Source organism: Bactrocera oleae, chromosome 5 (assembly GCF_042242935.1).
Source record: "Bactrocera oleae isolate idBacOlea1 chromosome 5, idBacOlea1, whole genome shotgun sequence".
NCBI classification, from domain to species: Eukaryota; Metazoa; Arthropoda; class Insecta; order Diptera; family Tephritidae; genus Bactrocera; species Bactrocera oleae.
The window spans coordinates 53611325-53638936 of NC_091539.1; the positions used below are offsets into that span (position 1 = coordinate 53611325).

Consider the following 27612-nt stretch of genomic DNA (forward strand, 5'->3'; position numbering starts at 1 on the left):
GGGAATAGGGATGTATCGACATGGCGTCGAATTAGCCATGACCATCTGTCTGTCTGTCTGTCTGTATATACCAAAACTTGTCACTCAGTTTTTGAGATATCGATTAAGCCTCCTCAAAAGCTGCTCATATGTCGGAGTTGCCGATATCGCAACACTATAGCATATATGCTAGGTGTTAGACAAACTTTCCTATAAAAATCAAGTTCTTTTATAAAAAACTTTTTTATTCGACAAGATATCTTCACGCAATTTGGCTTAGATTATTGTCAAAAGAAACGCTATTTTCTCGGAACATCTTCTTTGGATCGGACTACTATAGCATATTCCTGCCATACAAACTAACCAATCAATATCAAGACAGAAATCTTTTTATATCCATTTATGCTATAAGAAATGCACCTGTGAAGGGTACTATGGTATCAAAAGTAACACCGTTCTTACGATAATTGGATTTACGTAACGTAAGGGACCAGAGTTTTATGCGGCAAAGGATTGTCAACTCGACAGTATTTCTTAAAAATTTTTAGATAATTCTTTCTACTACTTTTCCAACGAAAACAACTACATGTAACAGAGAAAAGAAGAGAGAAGGGTTCAGAGAATAGTTTTTATGCCATATTATAGCTATATATAGTGCATATTGAAAAAAAAAAAATTTATTTAATCATTCTAACTAAAATAAACATCGAACTAAATGCAAAAGTATTGCATTTCTTTTTACTAAACCTTATACCTATACATATTGTTTTTACGAAAAGTGTCAAAACCTTATTTGAGATCGGTGCATATGCAACATCTACTGATGATACTTTTACGTTTAAGATTTAAGAACAAACAATTTATAGAACTGTTTATTGATGTTGCAGTAGTCACTATGTGGTAACAGATAATTTTAGATTGGGAAGTTGAGTGATAACTCAAATAGTTGGATCCATGTTATTAAGTGGGGTGACTTTATATTTATAAGGACCATACAAAATGATGCTTTAATACTCTTCGACCTATAGTTACTTTTTGTATTATATCTTGAATTAATTTTAAAGAATTAATGTTATAGAACTTTGATATGGGTTAGCCTCTAATTGGGTTAAAAATTTGAATCTTACAATTTATATATTTTTTCAGTTGATAGTTTAGATATGGAATTTAGCTCACCTCATATGAGATATTCGGTAAATGTTGAAATTCATACATAACACAGATATATATTATTTTGAAAAGTTTTACAATTGTTTTAATAAATTATTTTTAGCATATCTTATCAATCTTTGCGAAGCTGTTGCAAATTCGGTATACCGAATGCAATTCCATTTAATTGAGTGCAAAAACCGCACAGTCGAATGTTTTTTTGTGTTAAAACATAAATTCATAAAAATATATGTCTGCACATATGTAGCTACATATGTACATAAACGAATAAGCATGCATAATTGTAACGGCATGAAAACATTTGTACATACAAAATTAGGCGAGCGTGTGCAAATACATTAGAGGCGTGCGTACACAACACGCTGCGTGAATAAATATCCAACCAGTTGATCTAGTTTCGCACGCAATAACAACAAAAAAGTTGTCGGCTAAAAACAGACTGCTACAATGAACACAGATAAACTACATTTTTCTGCGCAAAAAAACAAAAAAAAAAAAAGACAGAACATGAAAAAGTAAATAAATAAACAACAAGAAGGTAAAGCTTAAAAAAACATGAATGAATTAGCTTTCCTGCGGGCGGGTGAACTTTCAATTTTCAATATAAACTCATTAGCATAAAAAAATGATTTATTTATGAATAGATGATTTGCTTATTCCACTTTTTTATCATCAACTTTTTGTAGCTTGGTTGGAAAAATGGTAGCAGTAATAACCGAAAATAGTGGCAACGTCACGACGTAAAGTCGAGATTAACATTCACTTGCCTTTCATTGACTTTTACTGCTTTTCTATGCATTCAACTCATATGTGCTCCAAATGAGTTTACCTTTCCCGAAATTATAAACATTTCTATATTTGGGTAAATAAATGTGCACATTTTGTTTATTACTATTCGTTTTTGGTGTCTTCACAGAATGATTGGATGATTTGTGTGGGAGCTGTTTGTTTATGTAGCTAATTTCTTACAGTAAAAGAGTGAGAGTAAAGAAATACACATTTCCTTTGTAGGCTTATATTTAACTGTCACCACTTTTCCTTTCAGTTTAATTAGTTTTAAGATGGATTTTCACTTTCTTTTAAAATTCTACAATACTCGTATACATATTTTTTGGTGCTATTAAAATTGTTTTTACCTTTTGCATCATTTTGCTCGCGGCTAAAATAAATAATCACGTTGTTTTACGTTTGTTTTAAACCTTCACATCATTAGTGTTTTAATAACACATGGGCTCACAAATTTTGATACAAATTGAAAATTATTCAGCATAGTTCTTTCGTGTTAACAAAAAACGTTTTTAGTCTTTAACCAACCTCTGTAATTGGCTAATAATTCCAAATGGAATGAACTTTGATCTTTTTATGGCCAAGGAACTTCTATCGCTATGTTAACTAAAAACTATACCTAATTTTAACAACACTTTTAAGGTTGACATGGTATGATATTTTTAAATTTTCAATTGCTTGATTGGCGTTTTACAAAAATTTTTAACTAAAAAGTCTGAAAATATAAATTGTCGCTTAAAGAAATTTAATTTAATTTAATTTTCCTTATCTTATTTTAATATTTGCGGTGTTTCAGAAAAAACTTGGCTCCAGCTCCATCTATCGTATCAATTACCCAATCAAATGTCTTCAACTTAAATAGTTCGTCTTCACTCGGTTTGAATGGGTAGCTTTTACGCCAAAAATTTATCGAATTAGCTAAAACTTGGTCAAATCGATTTACGCGTTCTCATATTTAACATTTATTATAAGTTGGCTGACCGTTTTTAGATGTTCTAGCTTCTATATAGTGTAAATCTTTTTTTTTATCTGGCAAACCATTCAAAGAATGTCTTAAGCAGTCTCCAATTAAGTAATACATATTATAACAAGTAAGGAAGGGCTACGTTCGAGTGTTATGAAACATTTCATACTCTTGCAACTTGCAGGGATCAAAGTTGGGGTGTTGCAAAACTTTCTATTAATAAATGTATTAGCAAAACTTTATATTAATAAATGTAGCGAAAATGTTCCACTTTATCATTCAACGAGATGGGGATTGGATTACAATCAAATTTGGTATCATATAAATTTATTTTGAGTCATAGACTCTCTTAGTTTTATTACTTTATTTTACTTCTCGTCAGTAAAAATTATACTCAAATCATTGGATGCATATAAATGGAAGGACGATTGCATTAATTTTTAACATTGGTCCGATATTTTTGAAAACTTATTTTCAAACAATTTTATAAAAATATAAACAAAAACATGTACGAGTTTTCGCCCGAATTTATCCATTTTAAGCATAAAGATACACTGTTATCAGAAAAACACGATTTCTCAATTTCATTAAAATAACTAGCCCAATATATGTGGTCTAAAGTCAACTGGAAAAATCTTTCAAAAATCTTGATATTAGGTATATGGGTGCTACGTCCTCACTTTTATTGCCAAGAAACACATGTAACAAGTTTCATTACGATATCTCAATTTTTATTCAAGTTACAGCTTGCACAGACAGACGGACAGATGGAGGACAGATAGTCTCTCGGAAGTCAACTCGTCTCGTCATCCTGATCATTTATATATATGTATATAACTCCATATGTATCTCGATTAGTTTTAGGTGATACAAAAAACCGTTAGGTGTACAAAACTATTATACTCTGTATAAAAATATTTTTGTATGTCAGAAAATTTGTTAGAGGTTTGTTTTGCTAGCCGAGGGGCTTTCTGCGGAAAAAGGGACAACGACATAGGATATATCCCAGGGCAAAGTGAAAAAAACGATAGAAGTATTTATTCTTTCCTTTATAACACCAAAAAGAGTGAGTTGGGTGCGGTTAGTACAGTTATTGCTTGTATAATCTTAATTATGTATGAATATACCTGATTTGTATATCGGAAATTTATCTGCAACAGTCATCTTAGATTTCTATAGGATAAGATATAGGTAACAATTGTTAGAAAAGTCAGAAGACCTCTTTTGCGTTCAACATTTACACTCTACATTAACGTGCGCCAAATAAGGTTTCTGACACTGAGAGTACATACATATGTACATATGTCTATAGATATTTATTATTGAAAAAACGGCCAAAACTTCCAAGAAAGCAAAAAATAAAAAACAAAATACAATTCAACCAATATATTTGGATATAAGTTAATAACTTTGGATATCTTCAGAATGGTTAACTGCATCAGATATTTTTTTGTAGAGCATTCAATTTCCTGCGAGAACAATTTTGCAGTTCATTTTTACAATGTTCAAAGGTCAAGCAACAAAAATAAGATTTTTTTCGATGTCATTTTAAAATACTTCTTTTTTACCTTCTTGAAAGTGTTTAGCACATGTTTTAGTTGAAACAAAAAAGTTACTCAAAATGACACATGCTAATATGTACATAACCATTTTCATCGAATAAAAATCTATGTATGGTATTTTGCTTCTTCTCTAGATAAGGTCACAACATCCGACTAAGATCATTTAACGAGTTAAACATTTATAAAATTCAGACAAAAGTGTTTATGATGACTGGAACTAAGAGATCAAAGCAAAAGACATTTAACAAACTACAAATTAAGTAGACATAAATATAGCCGTAAAACATTTACATACAACTTAAATTAATTGTTACAACGCCATTGTTAATGACATTGTAAATGTTTGCGGCACCAGCTATTGCTTAAGATAATTAGGCACAAGCAAACCTACATATAATACTTACTTACAAATAAATACTACTTACGTTATATCGCACCAATAATTCATATATGCTATTGCATATATTTAAATTGTTGCTGTTTCTCCATTTATTTCTGTCAACCATCATTTTTGCTGCTTTGTATTGTTGCCGCGTACCAAAACACGACTGATATTTTTATCGGCCTTGCCATTTCAACAACAAGCAACCGCAGCTACACACAATTACATACTTACAAATTGACATTGTATATTTATTAATTTTAGATATTTACTTGGATTTTTGTATTTTGGTGTCATGTATTTTCGTGCTTTTACACATACATACTAATTTTTTGCTATTGATTACCTTTCCCATAGTAAAATGCTTAACAGCTTCGCAAAGTTCTCGCATTGAAATTTAAATATGACAAAAATGCAATTTTTATTATCATAACTACTTCATTCTTCTTTCGTTGTAACGGTTTTTTGTAAAACCTACATTACTACAATAGAAACATATTTACGATTATTTACTGTGTAATGTACTTAATTGCACCAACACTTTATTTCACAATAAAGATAATTGTTGCGAATTCCCCACTAAATTTTTTTTTTTTTTTTAACAGTATTTCTTAATTTTATTACATAGCAAATAATTGCACATGTGAATTAATTGCCTTCTTCATTAAGTTCTCTGTTTCTCTATTTTTATTACACTTTAATTTTTGTCATGAAATACGTTGGCGATTTTTTAACCATGTAGCTGGAGGAGTATGACAAACTTGATGCGAATTTTAGTTGTTTTGACGTAATGATAACAAGTGAATTAAATTGAATGAAAATATTAGTATAAACTTAAAAATATATAGTAGGTGGGTAGAAATGAGTACATGTTTACATATCATGTTTTCAATTACTTCATAAAAGGAAATAGACCAGAATAGATAATTTTTGAAAACAAAAAAAAAATTTAACTATAGTAGGTTGACACCTATCGGAAACGAAAGATAAAATAACCAACATTAACTGAAAAATAATTTACGCGGGATGTGAGGTCGAGAAAAGGAAGGGCAGGGACGTGGTGGAATATTAGTGGAATTTAAGGGGTAAAAATGGCTCATCTCGATTTCCGGCAAAAGCCCTATATAATGACAATGTTGTAGGTAATGAAAAGATCTCTAACTATTGTATACAGACTTTTTTCACATAAGCTCAAAATTTATGTAAAAAATTCACATAATCCAGTTTTTGGGTTATTTACCTTCTCAAATCTCAAACACACTGTACTTTTAATGTTTAAAATATTTATTTTTTCTTGACTTAATATCGGAAAAAACCCAAATTTTCAATTAAAAAATCTTTAGTAAAAATTTGAAATTTTTTTTAAAGGTCTTTTAATGGTATAAAAATAATATACATTACTATGTTATATTTACTCAGGACATAGAAAAACATATATAGAATAGTCAGAACATAGAAAAAACGATACAAAACTGCCTTTTTTACAGTTGCTACTACGAAATAATAGCTAAATTAAATAAAAAATGCAGTTCAAAACTCCGTTAAGTACAAAACTATAAAACCAATGACATAAATTAAAATACAATACTGTAATTTGGGTTTCAGTTTGAAAATTTTTAAAACAGTGGATGTGAACCTTCTCTCTAATAAGTCTACTGTTTCACAAACTCTTAAAGCTGAATCACACAAATTTGCTGACAACAATTCTTTCTGGCTGCTTCTTACACACTGTGAAAATTGGTGAAATCAGATGATACTTCCGCTTTCTTGATCGTTGCAAATTACGATAGTGTAAAATGTTCAGTTACACCCGAACTTAACCCTTCTTTGGCTTTTTTAAATAATTTAATAACTACAGCAAATCTTCCATAAAACAAGATATACATTTTTCCAATTACTCACATTCTTTTCCAACTACTTATTACTATTGTGACGTTTCCTTAATGTGCAGACCTTCATTATTTATATACAACACATCTGTACATACCTACTAAGTTCTTTAATATATATTCAACTTTCCTTTTGTTTGCCATTTTGAAGCCAAATAATGTGTATTCTAGGTTTCACTTAGCACTTACTTTTTACTTGCCTCAATATTCACAATATAAATCAGCACATCTTCAAAATTGTTTATTTAATAATCTAGGATAGCCTGAGTCAGCCACTCAAAGCGGTCATAATTAATGTACTAAAGGTGTTAAAAACTCGTTTTAATAGTTCATAAATGTAATTAACACAATTAGAATACATTGCGACGCGTAAATGTCACGCAGCGAAATCATGTCAACACAGCAAAGTGTCAACAAAGCGTCAAAGAAGTGAAATACCACAAGTGAAGTGTGTCAACAATTTTTAACCAAAATGACAATGAATGTATTTTAACTGAATTTGTGGTTGAAAAATAAAAAAAAACCTTTATTTCGTGAAAAACGAAAGCTGCACACACAAACGGAGTTCTGTACCTTGTTATGTGTGTCTTGGAACGCGTGCTCATTTTGTATTTTATTTTTTTGTTAAAACCGTGTGTGCACCGTTAGTTTGTCTGCACTGCTCGCGCAAAGGTTAGTAGTAAAATTTGTTATTGTTGTTGTTTTTTGTTTTATTGCTTCCTGTATCTCGTCAGTGTTAGGTCATTACATTGTTTTCGACATGCGTTGACACGCACGCAGATGTTTTAAGATTAGAGTGAGTATAAATTTAACATGCAATCACTTTGGCTGGTTTCAAATAGACTTAATTAAATTATTTAAATTTGTTTTTGATAAAGCGTTTTACTTTAAAATAGCTATAAGATGGCATTTTGTTGAAATTCATCGGAACTTCGACATCCGTTTTTTATTGAAGTATTTATCCTTAATTCACTCGGACAAGAAACCGTTATAGAGTAATATTTGACAACAATTTTGGTTTTTACAATGCCATTTGTTACTTAACCTTTTTGTGAGCATAGGTACGTTCTGACTCCTTTCCGAGGATTAAGTTATTCCCGCATTGTGAATAAGGCCTGCTATACTTTACTACTGGCATTATTTTTATCATCGGCAAGAAAGTCAATATTTTTAGGTTACTCCCCCCAACGTTTACTCTCCATATGTCAATTAGTCTGGCACCTGTTTATTTACGCCGCGAACATTTTTCTTAGCAATTTTGACCGTGGGAAAAAATTTAACATCGAGTTTGCTTAAAATTTTGTGTTTCCAATAGAATCACAGCAATAGAATCGTTGAAGATGTTGCAGATTGTTTAGGGTGGCACAAACCATTCAGTGAAGATCGTCAAATAATCGAAAACTTGCATCATTAAAAAAGAAACAGTATTTGAAAATCGACAAGAAATGCTTGGTAATGACAGTATTGATGACGAGACGTGGGTCTATGAATATGTCGTCAAAACTATTCAATATCACCTGAAATCCAAAAAACCATCAAAATCCACCAAATTGTTGAAAGCACTGAAGAACAAGTGTACAAGTATGGGAAATTGGATTAAGCTTTGGCATGCGTGTATTAGCTCAAGAAGCCTATTTTGAAGGTGATAATAAATATTTGTATTGAAATACGTGAAAATGTATTTTTTTTTTATCAGGCCGGGTTAAATTTGATCAGATAGTACGCATACATAACTAGTAATTATGATGTGGAAAATAATTCGATTTATTACTACGAGTATATTGTCCAATTTTTATATTATTAATTTATGTCCTTCAAAAAGTTATCAGTGATCTTTTTGTTGTACTTTGTCAATGGCATTGAAGGTGTCAGAAAACATTTCGCGGCCAGTAGCAAACGCCGTTTATACTCCAATTAACAACTTCTTTTCTACACATTTTCTCTTTCTGTTGGTGATGCTTAGCTTAAAGCTCAGCTATCAACAAAGCTTTTAGGTGTCGCGCGCAGGCGCATGTGTGGCAACACTCATCAGTTTGCTAAGCTATCATTACTTTCATGTTTTATAATCATTACTCGCTTCGGTACTAAATACCTAAGTTAGCTGTGTACACTCATATGTATGTTTACATATATTAACTTCCGCAGGGCATTTGTGTACCGTAATTTGTGCAACGGTTAATTACTTTGTTATCTATGCACCTAACAATAAAATTATTTTAATTCATACATTCACTTTTACTTTTATTTCCACTCTTGAGAGTGTTTGTGGATTAGTTAACTATTCATAATCGTACAATATGTGCGTACATAAAAATTATATATTAATTAACAATTTACTATGAAATCCGAATTCTGAATTAAAAATTTCACTTTTTTGTTTCTTATTTCAGAATAAGCAGAAATCAAGCGCGGAAGGCAAGAGCAGCTCAGCGGAAAAATCTTCGAAATCTGGAGGGGCCAACGGTGTAAGCAATAGCAATAGCAACAGCAGCAGCAATAACAACAATAATAATAATACTACTCGAGAGAATAATAACGTTTGTGGCAAACACATATCGAATGGCAAAACAAATTGGAATGCAAAGGTGAGTCTTGTCTCAATTATTGTATTGATAGAGTTGTGTGAATGATTTCAGATAAGAGAAATATTCCTAGTATTATATGATTAGGAGGTCTTATTACACCAGCACTTATATGTATATGTTATATAACATTCGTTCAATTTCATTAAGGTAATATTATCTCGGTCAGAATATATTCAGCAAGAGAGCTCCTGAGGAGTTTGCAAAGTAGGTAGGTAGTTCGAATTTTAACTATAAAAATACTTAATATAAGGTTAAGTAGTTTCCAAAACGCAGAAAATATTTGTGAAATTAATGTCTAAGTCGATTTGTTGGTTTTTTTTATACAAAAACTACAACAAAAAGTCTATAATCCAACAAATTAAAACATTTAATAAAGGAAAGAGGCCGCAAAATTTTGTTAGCTTTCTAGGAAATAGTAAGAAGTCCTAAAACGGTGGAATGACTTCTGAAAAAGTTTTAGTAACGAAGAAGAATACAGGTTTCGCTCTTATGATTTAGACAAAATCTCGACACTTGCTAGTTATATTTACGTATTATTTTACTAAATGGAAAATTTTCTTCGTGTTGTATAAGAATTTACCTTCAGAAGGACCTTCACCATGTCAAAATGACAGTTGTACAAGTATCAAGGGAGCTTAGCAAAGCTTCAGGGTTTAATATATGTGAAATACTCTCTCATTGGATTAATTTCTCCGATAGCCTGACTCCTCTATCTTGCTTTTGCTGGGCAATCAGATATAAAGCCTTACTAGCTGCCTTAGATTGTCCCTGGAAAGGACGATTAGTTGATTGAACCTTTTTTATAGAACTCCCCCCAGAAACAGCGATTTCTACAAATCCTTTTCTACTTGAGTAGAACCGCCCGGAATGTGTGGGCAAAGAAATGATTCGGCCATATTAGTTTGGCTTCCGCAGTGTATGTTATTTTTGAAAAATTCCATCTGTCGTTATGGAGCCGTCTCTAACCATTGAGGGCGCTACTTCTCAGTCGACTTTACTGCTCAGTGATATTTTTAACCTTTTTTTAAGTACCTATACTTTCTTCGTAATGTTGTCTCTAACAAAAAGTGCCATGGGTAGATTGTACCCAATAACCATTTGTTTCTGAGCGCTTATTACCCTGTTCTGATTACTAAGCTAAGAGTGTCCTCTTTGCCGCTATTTCGCACCTGTTATGCACACACAAGTATTAGCTATACATAAGTTTCCTTAAACTAAAAAACTTTTTCTACTTGCTTACATAAATTTCTGATTTTTGTTTGATATTGAGTTGACTAAAATTTCTTGCTATAATGCATATTAACATGTTGTAGCCCCATTATGTAAATGTAAAAAATCATAAATTCCAATTTGAAAAACAATTACATAGTTGCGTAGTCGAATTTAGTTTGCCACGCTTTGACATACAAAACAAAAAATGGTTACGAATATATCAGTCAACTAATTTTTTGACCATCTCAACCGCACGTCTTCAGCACACTGACTTTAATGACATTAACACAATTAATATTTCTATTACGCTCATCTTCTCGCTTTACTTTGTTTTCTGCTGCTCGGCACATGTAATTAAAAAAGTTCAAGATGTGTATGTGTGCACATAGAAGTGGCGAGAGAAAAGTAGAAAAGTTTTCCTTATTGGCGATCACGTAATTGAGATCAACGCTTCTGCTTTATAAAGCATTTTTAGAGCAATAACATTATGTGCTGTTATACGTGCAAATGTACTACTGTACAACTATTAGGGTGAGCGCTTTGATTGCGCGAGATTTGCTATGATTCTACTTCAAATGTCGAAAAAAGTTAGTCTTTATTAGTTAAAAATTTTCCATATGCTTATGTAGCTTTAAGCAAGTATACATACATATGTATATACTGATTAAAAAAATTTTTATATTATTTTTAAATAATGAAAATTATACTATATTAAATATCGTTTAAGATAATACATACATACGTAAAAACTAAGAACGCGTTTTTTAATCAATAATCCTAGGTCTCAACTGAGACAGGTCTTTCGTTATATGTATCTTAATTTATTTCATCAAGAGAATCTGGTTACCTTTTGGAAACTTTACTTTTGAGTTAAAAAAGTCCATTAGGTCATATCCGTAATTTTTTGCCCATAAATTTCTCGAACTTTGTCGAATAAGTTATTTGATGTGTAATATTTTATTTAAATATACCAACTGATAAAATTTAAAAAAAAAAAATACATTTTCACGTATTTTTATACAAATCTTAATTCAAATAGGATCCTGAGCCGAAACAAACATGTCAACGGTTAATCCGACTTTTTATACACTTGTTATAAGCCTCGGCTGCGCTGGTTTTCAGTACCTTAGGCAAATTTTCGTTTCTTCGGTTTCGGCTCATTTTTGGAGCGCCATTCGCCAGATTGTTGGACATAGTCGACGTCATATTCGTAAACCCACGTCTCGTGACCAGTAATGATGTGTTTGTTTGATGAATGACAAGTATCTCTTTTGCGACCTCTATTCGACGTCGGTTTTTCAAAAGATTTAGGTCTTTTGGTACGAGTCTTGCATTGGCACACCTTATACAATGTTGAATTTCTTTGCCATCTCTCTGAGCCAACGATTTTTTTTTCGGCGTTATCGTTATTAACTCGCATGAGGAAAGTTTTCAATGACTTCAAGACATTCACTAAATGCTTTATATTGCTCAAATACTTGTGTTCGAGATAAAGTAAACTCCCCAAAATATTTCTGCAATATTTTCATCGACTTCTTAGCCCTGATTCCATTGGAAACAGAAAATTTCAAACATAAAATTTCAACTCGTTGTTAAATTGTTTTTCATGGCAAATATCGCCAGTCAAACTTTTCACTTCATAAACAAACAGCTGCCAAATACAAACTAATTGACATATGGAGATCAACCTTCCCAAGAATCTAAGAAAATATTGAACCAATCTAGAAGAAAAATTTGTACCGCAGCGGTTTGCGCGTTCAGTTTCCGGGGCAAATTTGATCAGATTTTATAAATGGACTGTTGGTTCAACCTCTATAACAGCTTTCTAAAACATGCGAAGATACTCGTAAGTCAAAAAAGGGCGCGAATAATATACTACATATGTTACGAACATTTTAAATGAAAGTTTTTCGTTTCAGCTATGTTAGAAAAACTTTGATGATTTTATTTTTTGTTTTAAATTATCTTTTACTTCAAATATGAGCATTGTATTCCCATTAGGAATTCAAATTTTGCTAGGGTTACCAATTGTGGACCAATTTAAGAAAACTATTGTCTGAACTGACCTAACACCTCAATGAAATCAGTATCAATTCTTAAGTATCGTACCACCTATGAAAAATATCACACCCTAACGTAGTACCATGTAATTAAGTATTCGCACTAACGAAGCATATTTAAAAAAAATTTTATTTTGCGCTCATTTGTCGAATTGGCGATCTATGAACCATGCAAACTGACATGGTCAATAAAATTTAAATTGTATTGTACCACACGCATCTACCTATGTACAAATATACATACATACATAGTTTGTGCATTATGAGTATAGTAGGAAGATCACAAAGAAATATGAGCTGCAGTCGAATAGATGGGGAAAGAAAGTCGGCTGAATAGTTATGAAAACCAGCGTTGCCGAGATAAGAGAAGAAAGACCCGATTGACGTTTACGCTTGCGCAATGAGGAAGAAAAAAAACTAGAAAATAATAAACACAAAAGAAAAGCGAATCGGCTTACGCAGCAGAAGACGGTATTTTGTTGTTGCTGGTCAAGCACAGCTACAAAAATTGCAGAAAATCATGTTGCGCATTATGTTGCATGCAATATTTATGCATTATGCATATAGCATATGACCAGCTAAGAGTATATGCATTTGTGGCAGCATAGTCGCTTACTCATACATACATGTGTAGTTAGGTAAATACATGTCCCACTGCAATGTGTGCTTACACTTGTACATACAAAGTATATACACATATATCACAAAGTAAATTTAATTAGCCATTTTGTTCGTTAACAAAGTCGTATATTTAGTGGAGGGAAAGTAGGCCTTTGTAAAAATCTTCGGATTCGTACATACAAAAGTATGTTATGATTATCTGTGTGTTGTTGTGTTGAAAATCTCATGTTTGCAGTGTTTTTCGCAATATACTGTACTGTCAACTGATTGACCGGCTCTTGAACTTAAAATTATGCCAATGTTTGGTGCATTACGTCCAATAGCGGTTACAGAATTTCAATACAGTGAAAAATTTATATTTCGTCGCGACGTTCCGTTGAACTGATGTCTTTCTATGCCAATAAAAAACATATTATATTTTGTGGCTCTATATTTATATTCGTGCGGTTTGCCAAGTAACTTGATTATTATTCCATTGTTGAAAAAGTGAAGAAAACCTCAGCCGAAAGTCATCATATTTTGGTGGAAGGTTCATGGTGAACATGCTCTAGCTAAGCGAACGTGCGAAAAGTGGTTTATAAGATTTAAAAGTGGGGATTTTAGCTTGGAAGACCAAGAAAGTCCTCAGCGGTAAAAAAAATTTTGAAGAGGAACTGGAAGTATTACTCGCTGAAGATTGTTGCCAAACACAAGTCGAGCTTGCAGAATCTTTGGTAGTTACTCTTGCAGCCTTTTTAAAACGTTGAAAATCAGCCGGAAACATCAAAAGCAGTGAAATTGGGTGTCATATGATAATGCTCTCTATTTGGTGAGATCAGAAGGGCGTGCTGAATTATGAGCTCCTAAAACTGGGTGAAACCATTAATGGGGATCGCTACCGACGACAATTTATTACATTGATTATCGCCTTATAGCCTAGAAGTTCTCCGTACTGACTGCTATTTGTTTTGGTGTCTGTAGAGCGCCCTCACTGGAATATGATTCTCCTCAGAACAGTATCAAAAATTGGCTTGATTTATTCTTGGCCGCCAAGCCAACGTAGTGCTTTTGGAATGGAAACTGTTAAAGCTTCAGATGGGCAATAATTTGATTAATCCAGTTTTGAATTTTCCATGAATCAATACTTCTTTCGTTAACATAGAAAATTTGACTACCACTAGGATAAGTGGTTCGTCCGTTGAAAACTCGTTTAGCCATCACAACTAACATATCCATTTTACCTCTTTAATTTGGTTTCTCCTCTTGATTTGAGTCTTAAATTCTTTTGAGCTATGTCTCATAGCATCTACCTAGTAAATTTTGTTCCCCACTCGAATATAAAGCTCAAAAGTAAAACAGTCATATGAATGTTACTATCACTCAACCTAATTTGTACAAACGTTATTCTATATTTATATATGTATTTTGAAATTCCATTCCATATCAGATACCCGCCGCCACTTTAAGGTCGGAGAATAAAAATAATTAAAAAAGGTTTAACAATAAAATTATAGTCAGCGCGCATAAAATGTTTATCAAATTATGAAAGAAAAGAAATCAGCCGGTTATCTTTATGTAACCTAGTTTAGTAACTACACTTCAGATTTCTTAATAACACTTCTAAGTAAGAATTAAGACAACTAAGTAATCAGGCAATCAGCAGACAGCAACTTTAACTGCATACACGGCATTACTTCGCAACTCGTAACTATAACATTTATGTACATATGTATGCATATATGTATACACCTTTACGTAAGTGGTATGGTACATAACATGCAACCACAACCTGAAACTGACGAAGAAACCACACACAGCTTCCGCATTCGAGCCGCAGCTTGCTAGCAAGAAGCCTTTCACACTAACTACAACAATACCTTTCCCCACCGCTGCTTCTACTTCTTATTAATACAACTTTTGCTAACAACTTGGTTGCCGGTGCCTTGGTTGTTGATATTGTTCTAAAATACTAGTGTCTTAATGCCACGCCAACTTGGTACTGCTTTTGTTTTTGTTGTTACTGCCCTAGTCGTGATTATTGCAACTGCATTGTTCTTTGATTATCCGACTCTCTGTGTCGTGGAGTGATGATGAATTGGTATCTTACTACAGTTCTGACCGGTTTCAATTAGCGCCGGCAACATTGGCTTCACAACAGGTTCTAGGTTGATATTAATTTTCCTACTTTGTAATATGAATCGCTTTTATTTATAATACCCTCGTAACATGTTGCCACAGACTATATTATTAATCACATAAAACTAGTCGAGATAGATATAGATTTATATTATATTACGATGACGAGACGACAACTCCAATTTCGGATTTCTGTCTGTCCGTGATAGCGATAACCTGAGTAAAAATTGAGATATCTTGATGAAACTTGGAACACGTATTACTTGGCAATCTAAGGTAGTTTGTATTGCGGATGATGAAATGCCGTTAAGCGAAGCATTAAAAAGTGCTATAACTAAACCAAAAAGTAAGTTACAAAATTCTACAATAGTTTGGTAAAGAGCATCAAAGTAGGGAAACTCATATGTACTTTAAAGGCTTTTGAAAAATGGACGTGGTTTTACCATCTAATAGGTTTAGTGTATATGTGTCTGGAACTACCAAAGCTATATCAACCAAAGATACACAGCCAAGATGGTACGGCACGGCTTCATAGAAATCGAAGTAAACATTGGATGATGAGCCCGCTTAACTTTAGATGAAATCCTATATCTCAGGAACTACTCGACCAATTTCAACCAAATTTGTTGCATAAATTAGTCTTAAGAAATAAAACTTTTACAAATAACGTCTCCTAAGTATACTATCTCGCGTCTAAAAATGGGTCATGGGCCAAATCGTATTATAACTTTTCAAGCCCCTAGGTACCGAATATGTAGACCTCAGTACGTACTGCCGACTTTTCAACGAAAATATCGACCAATCTGTGAGATATATTAATGAAATTTTAGCCCTTGCTTACTCGTTTCATATACAATTTTACCAACATCTGTAAATTTGGCCCCGACTTTGGCCTTTGAATATTGCGAGAATATAAAATGTTCGGTTACAACCGCATTTTGGTTTTTCTTACTTATTTTTCTTTTTTTTTGCACGTATATTGAAATCATGAAACTAAACCAAAGTAGTATTAATGAATTTAAAATTTGAAATCCTTGCTTTCGAGAAAAATTCGTTTCATCTGTCGAACTATCGAGGCTATATTTCCCGTCATACATAATGTGGGAGTCGAGTTTTCCTGTTTGCAAGTGATTTGACAATTATTAAAAACGTGAGGGATTTTAGAACTTGTGATTTTATATAAAAAAGGATCATTGGGGCTACTGATACATAGATACATAAACTTAGTATAAGAGGACTTTTCAAGTACTTTCAAAATAGTATAAAATACTCTCTAATTTCATAATTGCCAATAACTGCACTTATTCATAACGTAACATAAAACTCCTACGAAATTGAACACTAAAACACAACACTTAATAATAAGAATATGCGATTAGTCACAGTAATTAGTCAAAAAACTATAAGGCACTGAGTAGCATTAGAGAATATTAAACGAATTTGTAAAGTTTTTGCAAAGTTAATCAATGGAGGCAACATTCGTAAATGAGATAATAGTGGTTCGGGCGATCAAGTCGAGCAGTGCGGCAACTGACCAGAAATTAGTCCAGCAATTGACGCAGCGCTCCAGTGGCGCAATTGGTTAGCGCACGGTACTTATAATCAGTAACTTGTGTGTTGATGTTGAGCAATGCCGGGGTTGTGAGTTCGAGCCTCACCTGGAGCAGCACTGGTAAATATTTTAGAAAAATTTTTACGTAACAAAAATTGTTGGAAAATCTTAAAAGTTTGCCGTAAAAGGTAATTTGCAAGAAAGTTGTTTAGCAAAACATAGGAAATATAAAAGGAGCTGATATCGCTCACTAAATATAAGAGAGTCACAACTCGAAAAATGGCCAATGTTCAGGAGGCTAAGGACGCAATTAACACAAAAGTAAAGCTAACGGAGGTTTTCCAGTTAAGTAAGATTGTGATGATAATGAAATAAATACAATAGATAGGTAGAAAAGTGTATTATGAATTGATATATTGAAAAAATTGGTTTTGAAAATTTTTGAGTTGTGACTCTTTTGTATTTAGTGTGCAATATGTATATACATTCGTACATATGAGGAGAAATTATGCAATAATAATACAACCAATAGGTATACTTCGTAGCTGTGAAAATCTATCAACAAATTCTTGTACGAAAATGGTAGACCTCATTTGTTGATTAACATTTAGGTAAACTGTTTCAGAATTCATGTATGTACATACATTGAAAAATTTTTTTGAAGAGGCAAGCAATTTTTTATTACATAATTTTTATATCCTGAACAGCATAGTCCTTCAGGGGCCGAAGCTAACGTTTTTTCTTGTTTTCTTATAACTTTGACTTAGTTTTTATTTTTTGGATTTTTTTAATATTAAAACATTTAGTCAATTAAATACAGAATATAGAATTGAACCTATTAGAAATAAAATCGATATTTTCGGTAGCCATTAAGTAGAATCCATAATAATAAATCCATTAATTACATTTTTCCCGATTTATTTAAATAATTTAATTCCATATTAGGCATTTTATATATATTTTTGTGTTTAACCTATTTAATAAAATGGTATACACTGTAAATTATTAAATTTAAATAACTAATTAATGAAAAGATTATAATATGTAAATTTGTAGCACTAATTGCAGCCGACATGTCGTACAAATATGTTAGTCGGTTGATAACTTCTCGCTCACGCTCCATTTTATTGCGAAACGTTGAACTCAAGTGCTCTCTTATCAGTGACGTCATATGGCATTGAATGTATTTTTAGACGTACATACCTTGTTCTTCTTCTTTTTGCACTACATACATATGTATATACATATTTGTAACATATTTGTACATATGTATATAAAAGCTAATTTTTAAACATACATATGTACGTGTATGTATATAGAACAAGAACAGAAGCAGATTCTTGATATAGAACTAGATTCCACCATACCTTCTGTCTTCCTTTACTTTACCGATTTTCTCTGTTTTTTTGGTGTGTGCTTTTTTTCTGCTCTTATTTCTCCCAATCGTTGGTCAACGATGACGTTTTGCAAGCCAGACATGGCTACCACACACAAACGAATGTGAGAATTCAGACAATTCTCATATATTTTTTTTTGTTGCTTTGGTGATGTTAATAATCTGTAGAATAGCTAATCGTCTGCCCCATTTAAGTGTGCGTGTATGTGTATGTGCTGGTTTACGTGTTTCGTTCTTGTCAATGGCACTTGCTGTTCGTGCATTGTTTTCGGTTTCGCCTTTTTCGTCTTTTACTAACATTTGAATATGTTGACGATGATTCATCAGCTTGCTGTGGTTCTAGTCTGACATTGGCCAGACCCCCTCGCAGCGCTCCAGTGGCGCAATTGGTTAGCGCACGGTACTTATAATCAGTAACTTGTGTGTTGAAGTTGAGCAATGCCGGGGTTGTGAGTTCGAGCCTCACCTGGAGCAGCGTAATTATTTTGCAAAAATTCTTTTTTTTTTTTAAATTGATTTTATTATTTATTAAAATTTAACAATATAATTCGCCAATATGAACTTTTGTTTCGCGTGTAAATTGTTATTGGATGTAATATTTTAAGTGGTTTCATTTAGCTATCTCGTAGCTGCTGGCGCTAAATACGCGCTCCATAAATATTTCGCTAATTTGGCAAATTAAAGCCGTATTTTAACATAAATATACCTATATACATATGAAAAGGAATGTAAAAAAATATGTATATACGTACTTATATGTATATTTGGATTTTATGAGCGTTGAAATGTTGCTTGATCGCATGAGTCGGTAAACATTTTAATTGGCTATAAAATATAATACGGTTTTAATTATTATTCATTATGTTTTTACATATATATACATATACATACATGTATAGATAGGATATGCAATCATATGTATCTTATAATATTATATGTTACTATTAAAATCGTTGGTTGGAGCAGCTTTGTCAATATCAATAAGAACTCTGCGTGCAGCTATTGATCAATAGCCGAAGTGTCTGATGACTTGTTCGAAAGCAAAAGGTGACCATTTCGAATAAAATTTTGTACATCACTTACCTAATACTTGCTTTATTAAATAAAATTAACTTTATAAAAAATGTTTTATAGATATTTTCTTTTTTATAACGTCCTGAGTTTGTAACAGAATGTATGGCAGGACTAGGTATATTACTTTATAGAAACTCCGACGTTCATTTCTGGGTATTATAAACTGCTTTACAAACTTACTATACCCTATTCAGTGTATACTAATAACTTACTTCTTTTATTATTTACTTCTAATGGTTAATTTTAATAATTATTTTATTTTACTGGAAAATGCAATGTTATTTGATAAATTCTCTTACGTTTTATTTTTTCAACATATTCCATGCTCCTAATTTAGGGTTAATACAACACTATTAAAATTTTAATTTCATATAACTGTTGCATTTTCTTCATACCTTACTGTATCTATCTCCAAATTTCCGTCAAGCTTATAAATTATATATACACATACTACGATATCATAAATATATTTCCGTATGTTGACACTACACTTACGAACATTTGAAAGTTTTAATTTTCGAGGAGAATAATTGTCATCTTCACTAATTAAGAGCCGTGAGATCAGTGACATTAGTTACTAAGAGGAAAAGTATCAACAAATACTGATCAAATACACACTTTCCTATCAAAACAATTTCTTCCGCCAATGACCATTAAATCGTTAAAGCAAACAATGAAAAACACAAAAACTTATAAAATATGTGCACACATACCAAATGCACTAGGTATACAAAAAGTTTAAATTTACAAATAGTAATTAGAACTGAGTAGCTTCATAGAAAAATAAAAGCCAAAGCCCCAGCAGAGACCGCTATAGACGCTGACTCATTTAATGATTGACAACCATCCAATTGTAAAAGGTCAAAGAAATTACAACTGAAAATTTGGAAATACTGTAAAATAACTATGTATGCTAGAGCGGGTCGATTTCGTTTTCTAAAAAATCGCGTATGCCGGTAATGTTCTACGGATCATTCTGAATAACTTTGACAGGACTATTCTGCTTTTTAATTAAAGGCAGGCAACCGGAAAATAAAATAACTGAATAATCGGTTGTAAGGGAGATATGTGATCAATGGAATCGCAAAATGCACCTATGTATTAAATTTCATTGGGATATCTCAAAAACTGACAAAGAAATTTTTATAATCCCGAAAAATTAAATTTCATCTGAAAAATCGATGGCTCGAAACCGGTTTTAGACCCATATTCTCTTAGTCAAAGTTGTTCAGAATGATCCGTAGAACATTTCCCACAAGCGCGAATTTTCCGTTTTTTTTTAACTACCTGTAAATCAACCCACTCTAATGTATGCGCCTTAGTGTTGTAAAAAAATAATCGGTTCAAGTTCTTTTTGATTATGACTTTTTAGTGTCAAACTGCCCTCACAATTATCGATATAAAATCTATGGTATCTAACACTAAATTATGGTTAATTATAGGTGTGAAGAAAATTTTTATAAACATATCATAAATCAATTTGTTCATAAAACAGTGAAGACTCAGTGTCTCACACTCCGATAATGAGCTTCAAAGCAGACCATCGCAACATACGCAGATACGTATGGGTAAAAGATATTAACACATAAAAAATAATTATAAAATATGCAAATATGGTAAAAATTGAATGCATCAATCACTACAAAAACAACACAATGTTTTATGAAGACACACGCTCATCAGCCGTCAGAGTTTGCATGCCTCCAAAGGCGCTAATTGGGTAGATGCATTTCTGGTTTTTGGCCATTACAACGCTTACCACTAGGCATGACAGAGTTTTACGTTATAAGAAATGCAGCAATATTCATATAGCGATATCGCATGTTGCTACAAGTCGTTTTGAGAGGTGCATTAAAAATACAAAGCCTGCTGCCTCTTCTGAATGGCAGCTGATTGTGAGATGAGAAACTCTTTTATAGCGAAAATTTACAATTATGTCTGTATTGTCTTTCAAAGGCCAATGGCTCTTAGAAAAACATAATTTTTAGCTTCAAAATAGTGTAGTTTTCCGCGCAAAAGTCAATTAGAGGTTTACTTCAGTAGTTGTGGAAATAAAAACAGCCAAAGATATCAAGCCTAATAAAAACTTGATGCCTACTTTTTAATTGCTATGTGTAATTTTCGAGATTTCGTAAGGGTCATCAAAAATACCAGCTTTTTGTTTTACATTACATAAAACTCGAAATTTTCTTGATATACCAGAGAGATATACAAAACACGAACCAGTTTTGTCTAATGCCTCAATATATTGCTTCATAATACCAAATTTGGTGTGCTATGGAGTTAAAATAATCTTATCTTTAGAAACTAAAGTCGGATTTATAATATTTTGTTTGCCAACCGTTATGTTATATCCCAAAACCCAATCTTTCTTGATTCAGTGGTCTGTTTTTACTCTGCAGTCCCATTAGTATAAAAAGCTTGAAATTTTGAATTGTTGGGGTCTTCAATTGGTTTACTTAAAGCATTTTTGAAAAAGTGGAGTCGTTGTTAACACTTCCACCATCTCTGTGTCCGACAAATCTGACAGATCTGAAAGATCTTGATTCATAGCAAATGGTACGTCATTTGAACACAAACGAAGTCTTTTAGCAGACTGCAGATTGTGTATTAAATTAAAAATATTTTACAATATCGATATGCCTATATATGTATGGTCGAATAATGGAAAAATACTTATTCTATATAAATACATACTGCAATTTTCCGTTTACGTTTTTTTATATAAGCTCCATTTTATTTTATTTTTTGCTGCTATACCTTAGAATTTGAAGCTCACACTTTAAAAAAATATATCCGAAATTTTCCTTTTTATCTTGAGCGATGATCATCATCAGAAAGTAAATGGTCGACTTTCTTCTGGGTGGTCCTAGTTGAAAATATATAATGTTGTATTGTTATTGTTAGTACCCTCCGGGTGGTCGTGCGATAAAAGCTACATTTAAGTAAAGTCTAAAATGAAAATTCATCCATCGGTAATGGCTTCCATGAGTGCATTTTGACATGAAAAAGCTTCAATAGATTTTTACAAGGAGTTGAAAAAGTTTTTAACTCCAATAGTTGCATAATATCAAGAAGTACAAGGAGAAAATTTTCCAAGCGGCTATCAAATACTGTAAGGGCCTATTATTAAAATAAAGTATGCATTCAATGTCTACATTCCTGCTGCGAGGTTAAGTTACTCAAATTTTGCCAAAATCCCGTCCCAATACAAGCTGAGTCACGCCAACAATATTTCACTAAACTCGTTGGGGAATATTTTATATTGCTATAAAAACAATCAAATTTTGTTTTTTTTGGCCAGTTAGGTTCATAAAAATTTCCTTACTGCTTGTATGATTAGTCTATAAACAAATCTTTTTTAAACATTTTTAAGTGTGTTAAGCAAGTAAGTCAAAGAACTCATTCTATTGAAATTTAATTACCCTCATTAAGTAGATGTCGTGATCTATGAAGCCATGCAAATAGTTTTCGAATTTGACTTTAATACTAGAACAATTATAACGGTATTAATTTAATCATGTTGTCTGAACAAATTGAACTGCTAGGGTATATTTATATACAATAATAAAATATATGTAGAACAACAAATACATATATTCACCTAACTTAATTATATTTTATGGCGTGTGCAGACTGGTTATTAAAAATACTTGGACAATGGTTTGTATTAAACTGAATTGTTGATGCTGCAAAGTAGTCAGCCTTGAGCCAAGAACGCGTTTCTGGTTGTCGATACAAAATTCTTGCAGTCGATGAGGTATTTTTGTTTTTGCAGTGTCTTACTCGTGTTACGAATGTCCAGTATTGCTCAGTACCCTGCGGTACATTCTGCACAGCAGGTGCTTTTGTCATTGAAAGTGAATGGGTGCTTACACAATGCTTACAAGTACTCGAGCGGAGGCGAATAAAGAATTAGAATAGAGCTATGATAGTACTTATACTTTCATACATGCATCCAACACATAGGCATATAAAGATATATATTTTAGTTTACGATATACATATATTTAAAACCTTTTAATTTAAATTCTCGATGATTGATGCACATGTTGCAAGTCTACATATACATAGTCTATATTCTATACCGTTATTTTCGTATTTTCAGAGTGTTCAGAGCAATCCGAGTGGACATCGCGATTCAACCGGAAATGGCTTAAATGCGCAAGCGCAACCGCAGAAAGTTTATCACAATGCGCGTTGTGCGCGCCACCACAAACCACATCACAATCATAGCCACAGCAGTAACAACAACAATAGCAGCAACAACAGTAACACTATTGCCAATGGCAACAATAACAACAACAGCAGTAATAGCAATGGTGTTCTCGCGAATGGTACGACGCCGAATGGTCTTACCGACTTGTGTCACCATCAATTGGCCAATCCACCCGCACATGGCCATGGACACAATCACACACACACAAACGGCGGCGGTAATCGAAGAAAATCGGAGTCAGTGCTATCCACAGATTCCGATATACGTTTCACGCGTCGCAAGCTAGGCGATAGTCAGAAGTGCGGTTGTGCTGTGATAGCGGGATTTCTAGTCGCCCTACTGGTGGCCGGCGCTTTCGTTTATGTTGGTTGTAAGTGTCAAAGGCTTGGTAACAATTCAGTTTAGCTGAACAACTTTTACGTATATTTTATCTTTAGATACATATTTCCGCCCTGAACCGCTGCCAGATCGAACCTTCCGCGGCAAATTTCTGGTAATGAACGATAAGTGGTCTATGGAGTTGGCAGATCAGAATTCTTTGCGATTTAATCATAAAGCACGTGACTTCCGTGAGCGTATTAATTTAATTGTAAAACGTTCCGATTTGCGTGAGGCTTACGAAGGCAGCGAGATACTGGCGCTGGATGGGTAAGTTTGTATTTCCGTATTCACTTTCCAATACGTAAATTAGTTAAAATTTTCAACAATTTTGTTAATAACCACAGCACGGAGGATATCAATGAGGTTGTTGTACATTTCAATCTTATATTTGATCCATATGCCGGTCTGGTATCGACTGCCGATCTCTTGGCACTCTTTGCGGAGGAGATTAACGCACCAAATCGTAAATATTTCGCCAATATGACCGTTGATCCACAGAGTCTAACGATCAAGGAAGTTACCGGCCTCATTGAAGAACCTGTTATGTCTTCTTCACCACTCGGCGGAGAAGATGATACTACCGAGATAATTACTACTACGCCAAAGCCACCGCGCCGCTGTGAATCGCTCAAATTGAACTACTGCCGCTCGATCGGCTATAATATTACAACATATCCTAATTTCTTGGGCCATCAATCGTTTGAGGAGGTACAAGCGGACGTGATTGCTTTTCGCGAATTAGTGGATGCAGAGTGTTTTCGTGAAGCATTCGATTTTGTTTGCCGTTTACTGCAACCACCTTGTGATACACATGGCTCATTCGAACCGACGCCGGGTGTGATGTGTCGTGAATATTGTCAGCTCTTCATGAGGGGTTGTGGTAGTCGTTTACCTGCACGATTCAAACGATTTTTCGATTGTGAAACTTTTCCGGAAGCGACAGGCATACAGAGTTGTCATCACAAGCCGCATTGTGCACACGATTTGCAAAATAATGCACAAAGTCCGCGTCTCTGTGACGGTTTCGTAGACTGTCCGGATTTTTCTGATGAACGCACTTGTACCTTTTGTACGGCGAATTCATTATATTGTGGTAGAGGGCGCGCTTGTGTGTCACGTAAGGCGCGTTGCGATGGCAAAGCCGACTGTCCGGATGGTTCGGATGAAAAGGATTGTCGTGAGTATTAAAGAAACGCAATCGAAATATAAACGAATGATGCATGGAATATTTCTGCGTGTTTTTCAATTTACAGTTGCTATAGCACCACTGGCTGCCGATCTCTTAAAGCCAGAACCGATGGTGCCCTATTTACCACGCTTCCACTCCGAAGGTTTTGCGGTATTTTCCGAAAAGGGTGTTGTGGGAAAATTGTGCGCAGAGGGCCTGGAAGCAGACAGTAAATTAATAGTTCGTCAAACTGTTGCAGAATCGCTTTGCAAATCTCTCGGCTATGAGTAAGTAAATGAACTGATAAATTTAGAAATTTTTTGATTTTAACTTTCCACGTATGTTCGTGCAGATCCGTAGAAATATTTGAAGTGCGTAACGATACTGAACAAGTAGAAGACTACGTGCGTGTGCTGGATCCCCATGCGCCGGAGATATCTTTTATACGCACTCATTGTCAGAAGCGACAGGTACTCTATGTCGGCTGCGGTGAGTTACAGTGTGGAGTGCAGTCTGTATTATCGCCCAAACAATATTTATCGTTACCAAAGATGTCCTCACCTGGTGATTGGCCTTGGTTGGTAGCGCTCTATCGCGAGGACATACATGTGTGTGACGGAACACTGGTTCGTATATAGTCTTTTGTTTAAGTCACTCATTTATTAATTGAAATGTATTTCACTTAAGATATCTCACGATTGGATATTAACCACCGAGTCGTGTTTCCAAGGACAACCACGCGCCACCTGGATGGCCATATTCGGTGCCGTGCGCCTCTCATCCAATGCACCGTGGACTCAGCGCCGTCGTATTATTGGTTTGATCAAGAGCCCTGTTGAGGGATCTACAGCGGCATTGATTCGGCTTGAGACACCAGTTAATTTCTCTGATCACGTGCGACCTATATGCCTACCCGATGAGCTGCAACGCAAACAAGATCAGCTGGCCAAACGGCGCGCATTTGTACCCAAAGCTGAGCGTCTAGAAGGCAAACGTCCACCTCCGAAGGTACCGCCTACTCCTAGCGCTGTTCAACGTCATTTGGCAGAATCACAAAAGTTCTTTGTATCGCCGGCGGTGGAACAGGATCCAGTTGACGCGCACGGTAGTAGTAGTAGCAGCTCGGAAAGTAGAGAGGAATATTCACGTTATGATTTTGATCACTCTGAAGCGGCCGCCTCACAAATGCCGTATGCTGAGGCGCTGACCCAGACGGTGGAGCAACAATTCAATAAATATCCGTTGCCAGAGAGTGCGCCACAAGTTCATTACTATAGTGGCGTTGCATCATCTGCTGGCCGTTATGCGCCTGTGCCTGTGGCAACCGGCGGTGTTGGTGTTGCTGCAGGTCGTACGCCGATAGGAGGTGTGAATAGCAAAGCTTCAACTACGCCGCCTAGAGTTGAGGAAATCTGGACAAATTGCAATACACTAGGCTGGTCCAGACAACGTGATCATTTGCAGCGAGTTCAGTTGAAAATCGGTGATATGGCACCATGTGAGAATATTTCTATAGCAACGGTAAACAGCATGTGCACCGAGGCGACCTATCAGAAGCACGATTGCACAGTAAGTTTGAATTCAAAAACTATACTCGGTTAAATAGTTAGTTATTTAAACATTTCTACACGTTGTGGTGATTATAGCTAAATCTTGAAAGCGTAGGTAGGTTTAATAACCAGTAAGACGGTCTCAAAACTCGAGATATTTAGAGTTTGGTGTGTAAAGAAAGTTTTTAAAAAGCAAACGGTTATATTTTTCTGATTTCTTTGAATTCAAGTAACAACTTGTATGTATCCTGAACATGGTATATTAAATTTGTCACAAAGTGTGTAACCTTCAGAAGGAAACGTCGGAGACCTTATAAAGTATATACATACATATGTATATAAATGTTTGCATGACGAGATGGGTCGATTTGGCCATGGCCATCTGTCTATCGGCCCGTCAGTGTGTCTGTTTTTACACGAAGTTCCCTCAGTTTTTGAAATAACGATCTGAAATCCTCTTCTGTCCAAGAAACTGCTACTTTGTCGGAACTGAAGATATTGGAACCGTATTTGTATATACATATATAGCTGCCACATAATTGAACGTTCGAAATCAAGCCCTGCATGGCAAATTTTTTTTTATTTATGAATTCGGAGTTCTAGCTTCGGTGCAATCGAAGTTAACGTTTTTTCTTGTTTTTTTTTACTACAGTGTGACACAGTCCGCTAACTTGTGTGATATTGTTTAAAGGATGCCTTTGTAGATATATATATCTTTTGTAATATTTTATAGACACAAAAAATTAATTTCACAGGAAATTTTATAAAATTATCAAGATGTTAACTTAATTAGTTTGCGATTTGTATGATATTAAAGTTTTTTGCCATATATGTATGTAGATCAGCTCAGGTTATGTCAGGTAATGCCAGGTATTCCTCTAAGAAATTTTGTTCAAGTGCAATAGAAACAATTTTTGTTGTTGTTTATGAGTTAAATATATATATAT

The 27612-nt window shown here is 33.8% G+C and overlaps 1 protein-coding gene and 2 non-coding genes across 4 annotated transcripts in view; all 3 read left to right on the forward strand.

Moving 5' to 3' along the window:
* LOC106623508 (uncharacterized) overlaps positions 1–27612 on the forward strand; it is a 74331-nt gene that overhangs the window by 40507 nt on the left and 6212 nt on the right. Inside the window, exons 2-8 of one of the 2 annotated variants that reach the window (XM_036378521.2) lie at positions 9123–9317; positions 23456–23936; positions 24004–24214; positions 24292–25124; positions 25201–25402; positions 25468–25741; positions 25803–26684. In XM_036378521.2, coding sequence (XP_036234414.2) covers positions 9123–9317; positions 23456–23936; positions 24004–24214; positions 24292–25124; positions 25201–25402; positions 25468–25741; positions 25803–26684 — 3078 coding nt within the window. Of the gene's footprint in view, positions 1–9122; positions 9318–23173; positions 23282–23455; positions 23937–24003; positions 24215–24291; positions 25125–25200; positions 25403–25467; positions 25742–25802; positions 26685–27612 lie in introns of those variants that run through there. The other variant, XM_070109683.1, reaches the window with a different exon arrangement.
* On the forward strand, positions 16889–16991 carry TRNAI-UAU (transfer RNA isoleucine (anticodon UAU)). The gene is made up of 2 exons: positions 16889–16926; positions 16956–16991. It is a non-coding gene; the product is annotated as a tRNA-Ile (tRNA).
* TRNAI-UAU (transfer RNA isoleucine (anticodon UAU)) lies at positions 18645–18747 on the forward strand. Its single transcript has 2 exons — positions 18645–18682; positions 18712–18747. It is a non-coding gene; the product is annotated as a tRNA-Ile (tRNA).